Source organism: Plecotus auritus (assembly GCF_963455305.1).
Source record: "Plecotus auritus genome assembly, chromosome: 5".
NCBI classification, from domain to species: Eukaryota; Metazoa; Chordata; class Mammalia; order Chiroptera; family Vespertilionidae; genus Plecotus; species Plecotus auritus.
Window position 1 is genome coordinate 133,711,881 of NC_137776.1, and position 12,809 is coordinate 133,724,689.

General features: G+C 39.1%; 1 protein-coding gene across 3 annotated transcripts in view; it reads right to left on the reverse strand.

Annotated features, from left to right (window-relative positions):
• Window positions 1-12,809, reverse strand: part of KDM4C (lysine demethylase 4C) — a 375,701-nt gene that overhangs the window by 116,824 nt on the left and 246,068 nt on the right. For all 3 annotated transcript variants that reach the window (XM_080668088.1, XM_080668087.1, XM_080668089.1), the window contains 2 exons: window positions 2,579-2,634; window positions 323-431 (listed from right to left, as the gene is read on the reverse strand). In XM_080668088.1, the coding sequence (XP_080524214.1) occupies window positions 323-431; window positions 2,579-2,634 (165 nt within the window). The remainder of the gene's footprint in view (window positions 1-322; window positions 432-2,578; window positions 2,635-12,809) is intronic.

Consider the following 12,809-nt stretch of genomic DNA (forward strand, 5'->3'; position numbering starts at 1 on the left):
CTAAACAACTTAAACAGAAATAGATAGTTCAGGTCTGTTACAAACAAACCTCACCAGATCGCCTATAGTCTGAAAATTCACATTAACCCAGGAAATGTATTCCTTTGCCTTATTTCAAACAGAATTTGAGGAAGGTTATAAGCATACTTACAATATAACAGGAAAAGTGTATGTACAGATAAGTAAATTTAGCCTAAAGGAAAGGGTAGAACAATAAAATGAAGCTAAGAGAAAAATCACCTTGGAAATGTGTGTATTAATAAAAATATTCAGAACTTGAAATTAATACTAATTTATGAGGTAAAAAAGCTTTGCCACTCACCAATTTTAACCTCTGTAAAGGTATTCTGCCTACATCTATCTGTGTCCTTTCAGGGACATTAGTGAATCGAACTTCTGGGACCGCGACGGCACACATGACATGGGCCCACCTACAGAAAAGGAGACATCAAACATAAACACAAGTTCCCTAAGCTTATATACCTTGTACTTCAACCAGGCAATGCAATTCTCACAGAGGGGAAACACACAGATAAGAATGAAAGCCAAGAGCCTGAATCCATCACAAACAGACTACTCTTTGAATTTTAAATCTATTAGACAATACCTGGATGGATTCAGTAGCACACCTGCCCAACACTGTGACATGAAAAACTAGGTAAAGACCGAAGACTCAATCCTATCAATATATGTATGGTTTTTCTATGCTTGACCTGCAAAATACTGAAATGTATGTTTGCTGTTTCATTTGATATTGCAATACAGGTGTTTAATATACTTTAGCTAATTAACATGTGGCAAAAGATTAATTCAAATAATAAAAGTTAAGAACTGGGTATAGCACATAATCTTTTTACATAATACAAAAGCCATAAAGCAAACCAGAACAAACAACAAGTTTTCTAAAAGAACTAATACTGATTAAGTCTTTAATTAAATTGTCTCTCATTGCAACCCCACTATAATCAAAGGAACCTATTAGAGACAAGAAGAAATGAAATTAGCTTGCTCCCTTGTTTTCTACTTAAAATCTAGCATCTCCTTTCAAATTCTGAGTTGCTCCAGAAAATGATAACATCCCCACTAACACCATTAAGTTTTTCATCAATATTATACCCCACACAAAAAAAGACTCTTGAGGTTTAAAAAGATCTTGAAAGAATTATCAATTCATCAACCTATTTTTAAATCAAACAATATTTATTTCACTCAAACTGTCCGTGCTGCTTTTAAAAACCACAGGAGGAGAAGACAAGTGTCAACCCCATCATGGCACACTCTTCCATGTCTAGATAAATACTATAGTTCCACGGCAAACACTTTTTGTCCTAGCCCAAGAGTAGGAAAAGAAGTTCTTATCATCTGTCTTTATAGGAGCCACCTAAGTAATCTCACAGTCTGCCTGACTTGTACAACATCCTAGAACTAGTCATTACTTTTTAGCAAAGTGCCAATCACATTAACTGTAAAAGATGAATATCCCAAATTAAGCGAAAATACAGTTTCATAGACTAAACTTTATTCTTCCTTATAAGCAATCAGAAACACGTGCACATGTACACAATTATGCAAACTCCATCATTACATTACACCCAGGGTCCCAAATCCAGTGCCGGTGAGACCTCGCAGGACATAAACAAATAGAGTACAGTTTAAATCATGGGAACTTGGGGAACGCATGCCCATTTAGACCAGGTTCTCATTCCAACTTGTTATGGCCATATAGAGAGGCACAATCATTTTTTCAAGTAAAGATGAAAACTTGTATTTTATTATAAAAATCTCTCAACTTTTAAATTTTGGATCAAATGTATAAAATGTGTATTTGTCAACTAAAACATACCTTGGGGCTGAATCTGGCCCTCAAGTGCCAGCTTAAAACCTCTGCCTAAACCATGTCTACATGTTTCTATTTCTAAAGGATTCTATAAATACTTTGCCCCGTTTTAAATAGTAAATTCAGGTCATGAAAATAAAATTCACACAAAAATAATTTCAATAATTGCCATAAAGTCCAGATTACCTTTCGTTTATGTTCACATAAGACCTTCATATTCTCCAACTGTCCCCTCTAAGTCTTAAAATCAATGTTTCTCTCTGTATTTCTATTGTAGTATATATACTTTCTTGTTAGTTTATTGGTGTTAAAAAGAAATGGTTTTGCTTTAATGTTATGGCCATGATTGATTTTATTTATGTGAAGATAACAATTTCACTGTTTTCTGGCATACTGTTTTTATTGAATAAATAGGATTCATCATATTAAATGCTACAATTCCAACGGCACCTAAAACTATATGGGCTGCCTTTATTTAAAAGACTCTGTTAGTACAAAGGGGTTATTCTTCATGGTGTCAAAAACAGAACAAAAACAAGAGTTGGAACACCTTTGTCAGCAGAGGTGAATGTGGTGTCAGTAAAGGTCTCTGCACAGAGTCCCAACCTCAGATCTGGACAGCACAAGCCTTGGAACGGTGTGTCTAATAATGACAGGTAAAGCAAACTGCCACCCAGAGGCTCAACCATTCCAGAGAGGAGAAGAAAACAATGAAATTCAACACATGAATGTATTACTTACTTATTATCCTTAGTTTCCTTAAGAGCACCCCCTCTCAAATTGCAGAGACAGCACTCCTAGAGGAGAAAAAAAAATGCCACACAATTACCAGACCTATATAATAAAATAGTAGTTAACTAAATGTTCCCATAAATTCTCATTGTTTTATTTTAAAATTAAAACCATTAGGAATTTTATTAAGGCCTATCTCTGAGCAGTTTGAAAGGGAAAAGCAAAAGAGAGGTGGGAAGCTAAGGCTATAACCCACAATGTCCTCATATACATATCTAGAAGAAAACCATCACTGTGCTGGTACCATGTTCAGCTGCCACCTGTGGAGGAAAGCAGTGGCACAGAGAACTTGGTACCTGGAGAGGTACGAACTACAATTCTAGAAGAGACCATGACTAGGTTCTCGTGATCTGGGAACCAGATGGCTAAAAAACAGAACTGGCACACTTCATTCCAATGTCAGGAGAAGCAGGGAGCACTTTGTAAAAGATGTGGCTAGAGTAGTGAAAAGGGCCTATTACAGAAATTGCAGTGTTTAAGAAGCATGAAAGAGAGGCCTGTTAAAGGAAGCTGAGAATCAACTAGAGATCATAAAATTATCATTTTGGTCTTTCTGTGAGCAAATGGTATTGAAAAGATTGTTCTGATAAACCCAGGCTATCCCGCCCTAGAAGACAGGGCCATAAAAATGTTTTCCTTTGCCCACATAAGTTTTATATTTTTGACACTTTTATGTGTCTTAGATTGACATGGACGTTTTCACTCCAAGATGACTCCCTTTACTATAAATACAGACTACAGTCATCATTTCTCATTATAATCTTAGGGAAAAATCTATGTGTAAATAGGGCCAGAAAGCAATTCAATGCCTTTTGTTGACTTGTTATTAAATACTTAAGTAATTCTTTTTATTTTCAACTTCAAGCTTGTCCTCCCAATTTACTGCATTAATAGTTTTTAAAAATAGTTATAGGCTTTGGGATATGAGCAAACGATACAGTATGCAGATGTTTTATTGAGGTGTACAACTTGAAACCTGTATGGTTATATTAACCAATGTCACCCCAATAAATTCAATTAAAAATAGTTACAGGCTATTTTGTTCTTTTTTCTCTAAGTGGTATGCATAAAATTTCTTTATCTGTTCTCCAAGGTGACCTGTAAGTAATTTTAACAGATCTGCCTAGCTTTAAAAGGACTCTCTCTAACGTATCAACTATTAATAATGGAGTGTCAGACTCCATAGCTTTTATTTTTCTGAGGAGAACAATAACAAACAACTGAGGAGAATAACGTATCTGTGTAACTCTTAATAGGCAGCAAAAAAAAGCAAACAACCAAAGACATTCAATGGTTTTATGTGTCTAGAACATCTCTGCACATCCATTTGAAATTTCCTAGGTGATTATCAATGGTTCTGAGTAGCAAAAACTGCTCTGTGTACATACATTTGAATCCATAATAAATCCCGCTCAAAGAGATAACTCAATGGAGAATTTCTCTATTCACATCACAAAGTCTTTGAAAGAACTTGTTTTGATGCAGCACACAATGAAAGAAATATTTCAAAATCCAAGTATTAAAAATGAGAATTGCAATAATTCAAATTATTTAAAATATACAAATTATTCCATAATAATTTCATATACCATTACTAACTTTATTTTTTTGCCATTAATTTAAGATGCTTTCCACAGGTGTGGGGGGAGAATGAAAATGAAAACAAAACACGAGGACAAAATAATATATAAAAAGATAGTATCAAAGTGGGAATGCAGCAAAGGAGAGCTGTGGACTTTGAGAAGCTCAGACACTCAGAGAATTAGATGTCTGATTAATGAAACTAGTAGTGAGAAGACGCCTAAAGGGACAAGTTAGCAGAGTTAAATACAGCAAAGCAGCATGGATGCTGCTTTAAGCACCTGATTAGGATCATTAACAGGTACACATGTTGCAGAGCGCTACTATAACAGGAGGAAAAGTCCCCTAAAGTAGAATGTGTAGACTTAAGATTTTCAGTGGAGTTGAGAAGACTCCCACCTACCACACTGTGAAACTCGCTCTTTCTAGGATCACCAGTAACCCCCATGTCACAAAATCTCACAGATCATTCCAAGTCCTTGGTTTGCCTGACATCTTAACAGCATTCAACATTGTTGATCATGCCTGAAACAGTTTTCCCCTGTGGTTTCTATGACCCATAGTTTTCCAACCCCTAACCAACCAGCAAAGGTAACAACTGGGATTCAAGCTCAGGTCTGCTTGACCACATGTCCAAGCTCTTTGTCTTCACCATCCTCTGCCTCCAGGTACAAGGCAAGACACAGGATATCAAATTAGAGTGCCAAAATCAATGAGAGACTGTGCCTGCCCTAGGAAGCTCACAACTGAGAAAGGGAGAAGACCTGTGGGTACTTAACCATACAGGAACTAACCAGAACCTGCTAACTTTGCAAGAATCTTTCATTTGCATGAAGGACCAAAATAGGAACCACACTTGTAAATTTCACTTCTATAAAAATTATGCCTTCCTTTGTTCTCTTTGGAGCATAGGTTGCTACTTGAATCTGTCTCTCCCAGGTTGCAACCCTTTTGGTCAAATAAATGCTTTATGTTCTTTATTACAGCCAGAACCTCTTCTTTGGTTAACACAAGGAACAAAATATGGATCTGTCACTAATAATTCTCTTGAGGTGCAAAAAATAAGATGCAGAACTGGGGAGAAAAGAAAACTCCCCAGGAACCCAAAATCCGGCAGGTAGGCTCTAAACCAAGGAGAGGTCTTCCACGGCTCGAAAAGCTGCCAACTCTGCTGTAAAAAACAGATAGCGCTGGAATCTCCACAGTGTTCAGAGAACAGACATTGCTAAAGGCAAAGCCCTGGTCTCACCCTCGAAACATCTGAAACCAGAGTACACAAAATCAAACTAAAGCTGCAACAAAGCACAGACATTGATCAAATACAAATCAGAATGACATCACTCCTACTCTAGATATCTGACAGATGAAGAAGCAGGCCTTTACTAGAAATAGTAATATTGACTTCATTTGCTATAGACAAAATGTCCAGCACACAATAAAGGGGCCTCACAGAAGGTGCCAGAAGGTCAGAGCATCATGCTCAAGGCTTTGCAAGAGGCTATAGCACCTAAGCCACAGAGGTCCTCCAGCAGTGACCTCTCTGACAGCCGCAGTCCTATGCCAGCCCCCAGTCCACATACCCAGCACACCCAGACTTAGGGGTGGCAGAGAAAGACAGAAAGAGACTGAGTTTTGTGGCTCTAAGGTGAAGGAAGGGGCGTGGAAGAGAGAGTGAGAGAGGAGAAGAGAGACATCAATGTGAGAGAGACACATCAATTGGTTGCCTCCCTCACATGCCCTGAAAGGTCAATTGACAAAATAGTAGCAGTAGTTTTCTATAGAAAATTATATTTGAGATTGGACAAAGGAAGCAAGAGTATACAATGGAGTCAAGACAGTCTCTTCAATAAATGTGTTGGGAAAATTGGACAGATACATGCAAAAAAATGAAACTAGACCACCAACTTACACCATACACAAAAATAAACTCAAAATGGATGGATACAGGACTTAAATGTAAGACGGGAAACCATAAAAAGCTTAGAAGAATCCATAGGCAGCAAAACAGCAGACATTTGTCATAGCAATATCTTTACCAATACAACTCCTAGGGCAATGGAAACTAAGGAGAAAATAAACAAATGGGACTACATCAAAATAAAAAGCTTCTGCACAGCAAAAGAAACCATCAACAAAACAACAAGAAAGCCCACTGCATGGGAAAACATATTTGCCAATGTTATCCCTGATAAGGGTTTAATCTCCAAAATTTATAGGGAACTCATACAATGTAACAAAAGGTAGATAACAATTCAATCAAAAAATGGGCAAAGGACCTAAAAAGACACTTTCGAAAGAGGACTTACAGAGACACATGAAAATATGCTCAAAGTCACTAATCATCTAAGAGATGCAAATAAAAACAATAATGTACCACCTCACACTTGTCAGGATGGCTATCATTAACAAATCAACAAACGACAAGTGCTGGAGAGGATGCGGAAAAAAAGGAACCCTCTTTCACTGCTGGTGGGAATGCAGACTGGTGCAACCACTATAGAAAACAGGATGGCGTTTCCTCAAAAAATTAAAAATGGAACTGCCATTTGACCCAGTAATACCACTTCTAGGAATATATCCCAAGAAATCAGAAACACCAATCAGAAAGGATATATGCACCCCTATGTTCATAGCAGCATAATTTACAATAGCTAAGATATGGAAACAGCCTAAGTGCCCATCAGCAGATGAGTGGATTAGAAAACTGGTACATCCACACAATGGAATACTACGCTGCTGTAAAAAAGAAAGAATTCTTACCATTTGCAACAGCATGGTTGGAACTGGAGAGCGTTATGCTAAGCGAAATAAACCAGTCAGAGAAAAATAAATATCACATAATCTCACTAATTTGTGGACTATAAAGAACATCATAAACTGATTAACAAAAATAAAGAGACAAAGAAGCATCAAACAGACTGTCAAACTTCAGTGGGAAGGCAGGGGAAGGTTTGGGGGGTGGAGGCGGGTAAGAGATCAACCAAAGGACTTGTATGCATGCATATAAGCATAACCAATGGACACAAACACTGGGGGGGAGGGGGGGCGGTTAGGGCATGTGCCAGGGGGTGGGGGTGGCCAGGAGGAGGTCAATGGGGAGGGAAAGGAGACATATGTACTACTATTTGTAATACTTTAAACAATAATAAAAATAATAATAATAAAAAGAAAATGAGATTTGAGAATGAGAGTGTTGAATATAGGAGACTCCTCTAACAATATACGGACATATGAAGAAATTAAACCTTTTTTCTATTAAATAATTTAATATAACTGTGGAGGCTTATCCTATTTTTCCTTTTTGCACTTAAATTTAAATTTATAAATAGGACACCTATGATTTCTTCCAGAGTTTTTCAGTGTATTAAAACTTCTCTCTAATCTAACCTATGGAAATACCAAAATTGTGCAGGCTTGCAGAACAAAATAAGTAAAATTAAACAGCCAGAGTTTACTGCCATCCTTGTTTTATCTTATGTGTAATGAGCATGCTTTTCCAGGAACAGTAACACCCAATATAAAATGACTGACTATTATAAAAATTTAAATATACTGCTAGTCAACCAATGTTTCCTAAAACAAAAGAAGACAAAATATTGAAATGCCATTTACGACATGATTACTCTATAAGGCTGCTGCTAATCCTGACTTCCAAGTGCAGCATTAAAAGATTCATTCTATTGGGTCCCCTAACCACCACCCCCGGGCAGCTGAAAGCTGAATGAAAAAATATAAATTTGGATTATATATTCTGAACATTGTACCTTTCCCTCACCTAATACCATGCACAAAATCACCTTTTAGCAATACCAAGTACTTTAAAAACTTTGGTTCCATAAAAAATCACCCCTGAGATGAACAGCTAGTACACCAATTTACAATATGGAATGATTTTGTTATGGCTCAGTTATTAAACCATGAAAAAGAGTGTTTATAATCAAAGTGCTGACACAACATCAACAATGGTGAGAAGGACATTGTTATGATGTAGCTATCACAGTTGTTCATTATTTGCAGTAGAGGGAATTCATGTTCCAATGCCTCTTCTATAAAACATCAGTTAAAGAAATGCCAATACCAACATTCTCAAGCTGCCTGGTAAGAGGCTCTCATTTTAGCTGACATATCCGTAAGTGCCACTAAAGCCAATTTTCAGAGCTATAGAAAAATTATGAGACTGAAGTACCTCCCCACACCCTTATTTATCTGACACGTTCATAACAGAAATGCAAAACCGTAAAATAAGGCTGTCTGAGCTGGGAAAACAAAAAGTAATTAATCACATTAACGGAAAGCTAGCTTACAAAGTGCTGATCAACAAAACATGGAAGAACCATTTCTGAAGATGTGGCTCATTTATCAGGGTTGGCGAGAGGGCAGGATCTCACATTTGGACAGGGCTGGCATGAATTCTGAGTGATTGGAAAGTGAATGACAGGTTTCCTACAGCTATCTTCTGAATGGAAATTCAACAGGCTCCAATGAATTTTATACTAGCAAGTGAGTTCTGCCATTTAGAACCCACATCTAACTTGTATTAAAAATGAAAACTGCCCAGCTTGTGTGGCTCAGTGGTTAAGCATTGACCCATTAACCAAGAGGTCAACAGTTCAATAACCCATGAGGGCACATCCCTGGGTTGTGGGCTCAGTCCCCAGTGGGGAGCATGCAGGAGACAGCCGATTGATGTTTATCTCTCATTGATGTTTCTCTTTATCCCCCTCCCTTCCTCTCTCTCTAAAATCAATAAAAACGTATTTTTTTAATGAAAACATACCTTCAATAAATATTGATTAATCACCATGTTCTACACACTGCGCAATAGCAGTGAATGACAAAGACCCTGTCCTCAGTGAACTTACGTTCTGGTTGGGACAGCAGCAAAATAAATCAGGAGATTATTTAGATGATAGAGGATGTTAAGTACTCTGGGAATGAGCCAGGGAATTACCTAGAGAAAGATGATGTCAGCAGATCCTGCTAGTCAGAAAGTAAGTGGGAGCCCTAGCTGGTTTGGCTCAGTGGATAGAGCAGTGGAGACCAAAGGGTCCCAGGTTCAATTCCAGTCAAAGGGCACATACCTTGGTTGCAGGCTCCTCCCTGGCCCAGGCCCTGGTCGGGGCAAGTGCAAGAGGCAACCAATCGATGTGTTTCGCTCTCATTGATGTTTCTCTCATTCTTTCCCTCTCTCTTTCCCTCTCTCTAAAAGATCAAAGGAAAACTATGCTCGGGTGAGGATTAACAAAACAAAAAGAAAAAAAAAAAGAAAGTGGGAGAATATCTGATAAGGCTTCATAGGTCATGAAAAAAAGGTGATGACTTTACCATGAGAGAGATGGAAAGCCACAGTAAAGCTTGAGCACAGCAAGAAGATGATCTGACTTATATGTTAACTAGAGGCCTGGTGCACGAAATTCTGCACGGATGGGGTCCTTAGGCCTGGCTGGCGATCAGGGCCTTCTGGCTGCCAGCCAGGGCCTTCCTGGGGAGGGGGGGGGGGCACGGTGGGAGGGACCCGGGAGGTTGGCCAGCTGTGGGGAGGGAACAGAGGAGGTTGGCCAGTTGCGGAAGGTTGCCTGTGGGAGCGCACTGACCACCAGGGGGCAGCTCCTGCATTGAGCATCTGTCCCTGTTGGTCAATGTGCCTCATAGCAACCGGTCAATCTGGTTGCTCTGCTCCTTCCAGCATTCTGTTCACTTAGGCTTTTAGATAGATAGATAGATAGATAGATAGATAGATAGATAGATAGATAGATAGATATAGATAGATAGATTAGATCTTGCCAACTGCTATGTTGATAGCAGAGGATAGAGGTTCAAGGGTAGAAGTGAGAAGAGAAGTTAGCAGGTTACTGTGTTAACCCAGGAAAGAGGTAATGAGTAGATTGGTTTTGGTCCGTGGTTGGCAAACTGGCTCACGAGCCACATGCGGCTCTTTGGCCCCTTGAGTGTGGCTCTTCCACAAAATACCACGGTCTGGGAGAGTCTATTTTGAAGAAGTGGCGTTAGAAGAAGTTTAAGTTTAAAAAATTTGGCTCTCAAAAAAAATTTCAATCGTTGTACTGTTGATATTTGGCTCTGTTGACTAATGAGTTTGCCGACCACTGGTCTGGGTATTATAAGCAGAGGTAATTAAGAAGTGGCCAGCAGATGAGTGGATAAAAAAGCTTTGGTACACAAAAGACAAGTGATGGTGAAAATGTGGAGAAAAGGGAACCCTAGTACACTGCTGGTGGGAATGCAGACTGGTGCAGCCACTGTGGAAAACAGTATGGAGTTTCCTCAAAAAATTAATAAAAATGGAACTCCCATTTGACCCAGTGATCCCACTTCTAGGAATATATTCTAAGAAACCAGAATCACCAATCAGACAGAGTATATGCAACCTTATGTTCACAGCAATAGTGCAGTGAAGGCCTGGGGAAGGGGAAGGAACGGGTTGAATGGGGTCATGGGAGGGGGGAGGACATCTGTAACACTTTCAACAATAAAGATAAATTAAAAAGAAAAAGTATCCAGGATTCTAGATTATTTAAAAGCAGACAAGACAGGTCAGACAGATATAGGGTATGAGAAAAAGAAAAGCATATCTGACTCTAAAGTTTTAGGCCTCAGCAGCTGGAAGGTCTGGAAATTAGGAAGCCCGCAGGAGAAGAAGATCTGGAATTCAATTTGTGACAGGGTGAATTTGAGCTACTCACTGGACATGCTGCTCAGGAAGTTGGCCATATGGATCTGCAGCTCAATGGAGAGGCTGAGCTGGACAGAGAAAGGTAGCAATGACTAGATGCTGTTAGTGTAGAGAAGAGGCCCAGATTTTGAACTCTGGGGAGTGAACGCTGTGACTGCACCCAAGTAACCAAAATAATCTTCCTCTCATAGAGTCAGCTGATTAGCAATCGGAATACTATCTGCTACCATAATTCCCCTTTTCATGCAACACGACAGACCCTCAGGTTCCAGGGATTAGAATGTGGACATCTTGAGGAGGGTGGGTGTGCTTGCTACATTTTAACTACTTAAATATCATTAACCATTTGTATGAAAAGAAGGTAACAGAAGAATAGAAAGCTACACTTTGTGTTGGCTTCAAATTTTTTTCTTAGATCTGTCTTTCTAATGCCATTGCTTACACCAATATAAAAATTAATTTGAGGTTTGCAGAGCACCTGTTTGGTAGCAAGCCAGATACACGCTTAGTGGCAAGGAGCAGCACCTCTATAATTGAAGAGAGGTCAGAAGTAATCTACATGGGACTTACTGCATTTACATAATGGTATTTCCAGGATCCTGAGCAAAGTACTTCAAGTTGAACATCCTACTTTTTTTTAAATGTACATTTGGCTTTCAAATAAAAGCTCAGCTGGTTTATTCTTTCTTCCCAACATGACCTTCGATAATAAATAGCAAAGTACATGATTTCTTCACCCTGCCACTGGACTAACTTTTGCCATTCATGAGAAACGCCTGCACTGCGTTTCTAAGGAGCTGTACCTTGCAGCCCAGTGACCTCCGGGCATGCACATCCTGGTGTAGAGTACAGTATGTTATGCTCCCCATAATGTCAGTCATTATTCTTCCTGACTTTACTTGTGCTCTCTGGTTGAAGCACTTAAGATTAATGAGGCATTTGTTCTCAATCAAGAAGCTATTTATGAATATAGTTCCACTTACAATAAGCTTTGTAGACTTTTCTTTCTTTCTCACCATTACCAAAAAGGGGGGGGGGGGGGCAGGGGAGGAATGATTTTTCTTGAGCAAAAGGGAGAAGAATAGAAAAAAATGATTTGTGACTTTATAGTCTGTGAGCAGTTTCCTAACACAAAGGCCTCCACATCGTAGCTATGCTCTCAGGATAACTGATAGATGCAAATGTGCTATTCTGTTTGGTTAAAGTCAAATAATTATTACTGCCCTTGCCTTTATGAGCCAGGGTGCAGCTAATCAAAATTATGTGCCTCCTTAGGAGGTAAGAGGTAATTTTGAATGCAAATGCATCACACCTCAAATGGGACATGTGGTCCTGGCTACAGGCTTACAGGATACCGCAATGGTGTCACATGGCTACAAATGGCCACTGCCCACCTGTGACTGCGCAACCTTATCAAGAATAGAGCCTTTCAGCCCGGGCCAGCATGGTTCAGTGGTTGAGCATCAGCCTATGAACCAGGAGGTCACAGTTCAATTCCCAGTCAGGGCACATACCCGGGGGTTGCAGGCTCGATTCCCAGTGTGGGGCATGCAGGAGGCAGCTGATCAATGATTCTCTCATCATTGATGTTTCTATTTCTCTCTCCCTCTCCTTTCTTCTAAATCAATAAAAATATATATATATATATATATTTTTTTTTTTAAAGAACAGAGTCTTTCAGAGGGTCAATGAGGGAAAGAGGGGGAGGGGGATATTTGTAATACTTTCAACAATGAAGTTTTAAAAAATAGAAGAGAGCATTTCTTTTTTTCTACTGGTTTTACTGTATGTGAGGATCAAAGTCAGCCTTTCGGGCTGACAGCCTCTCATCACCAGGTCTTGACAGTATCCCATGGAATAAAAAACATATAGTATAAAACGCATCACAAAGACTGCAGCGTCACAGTG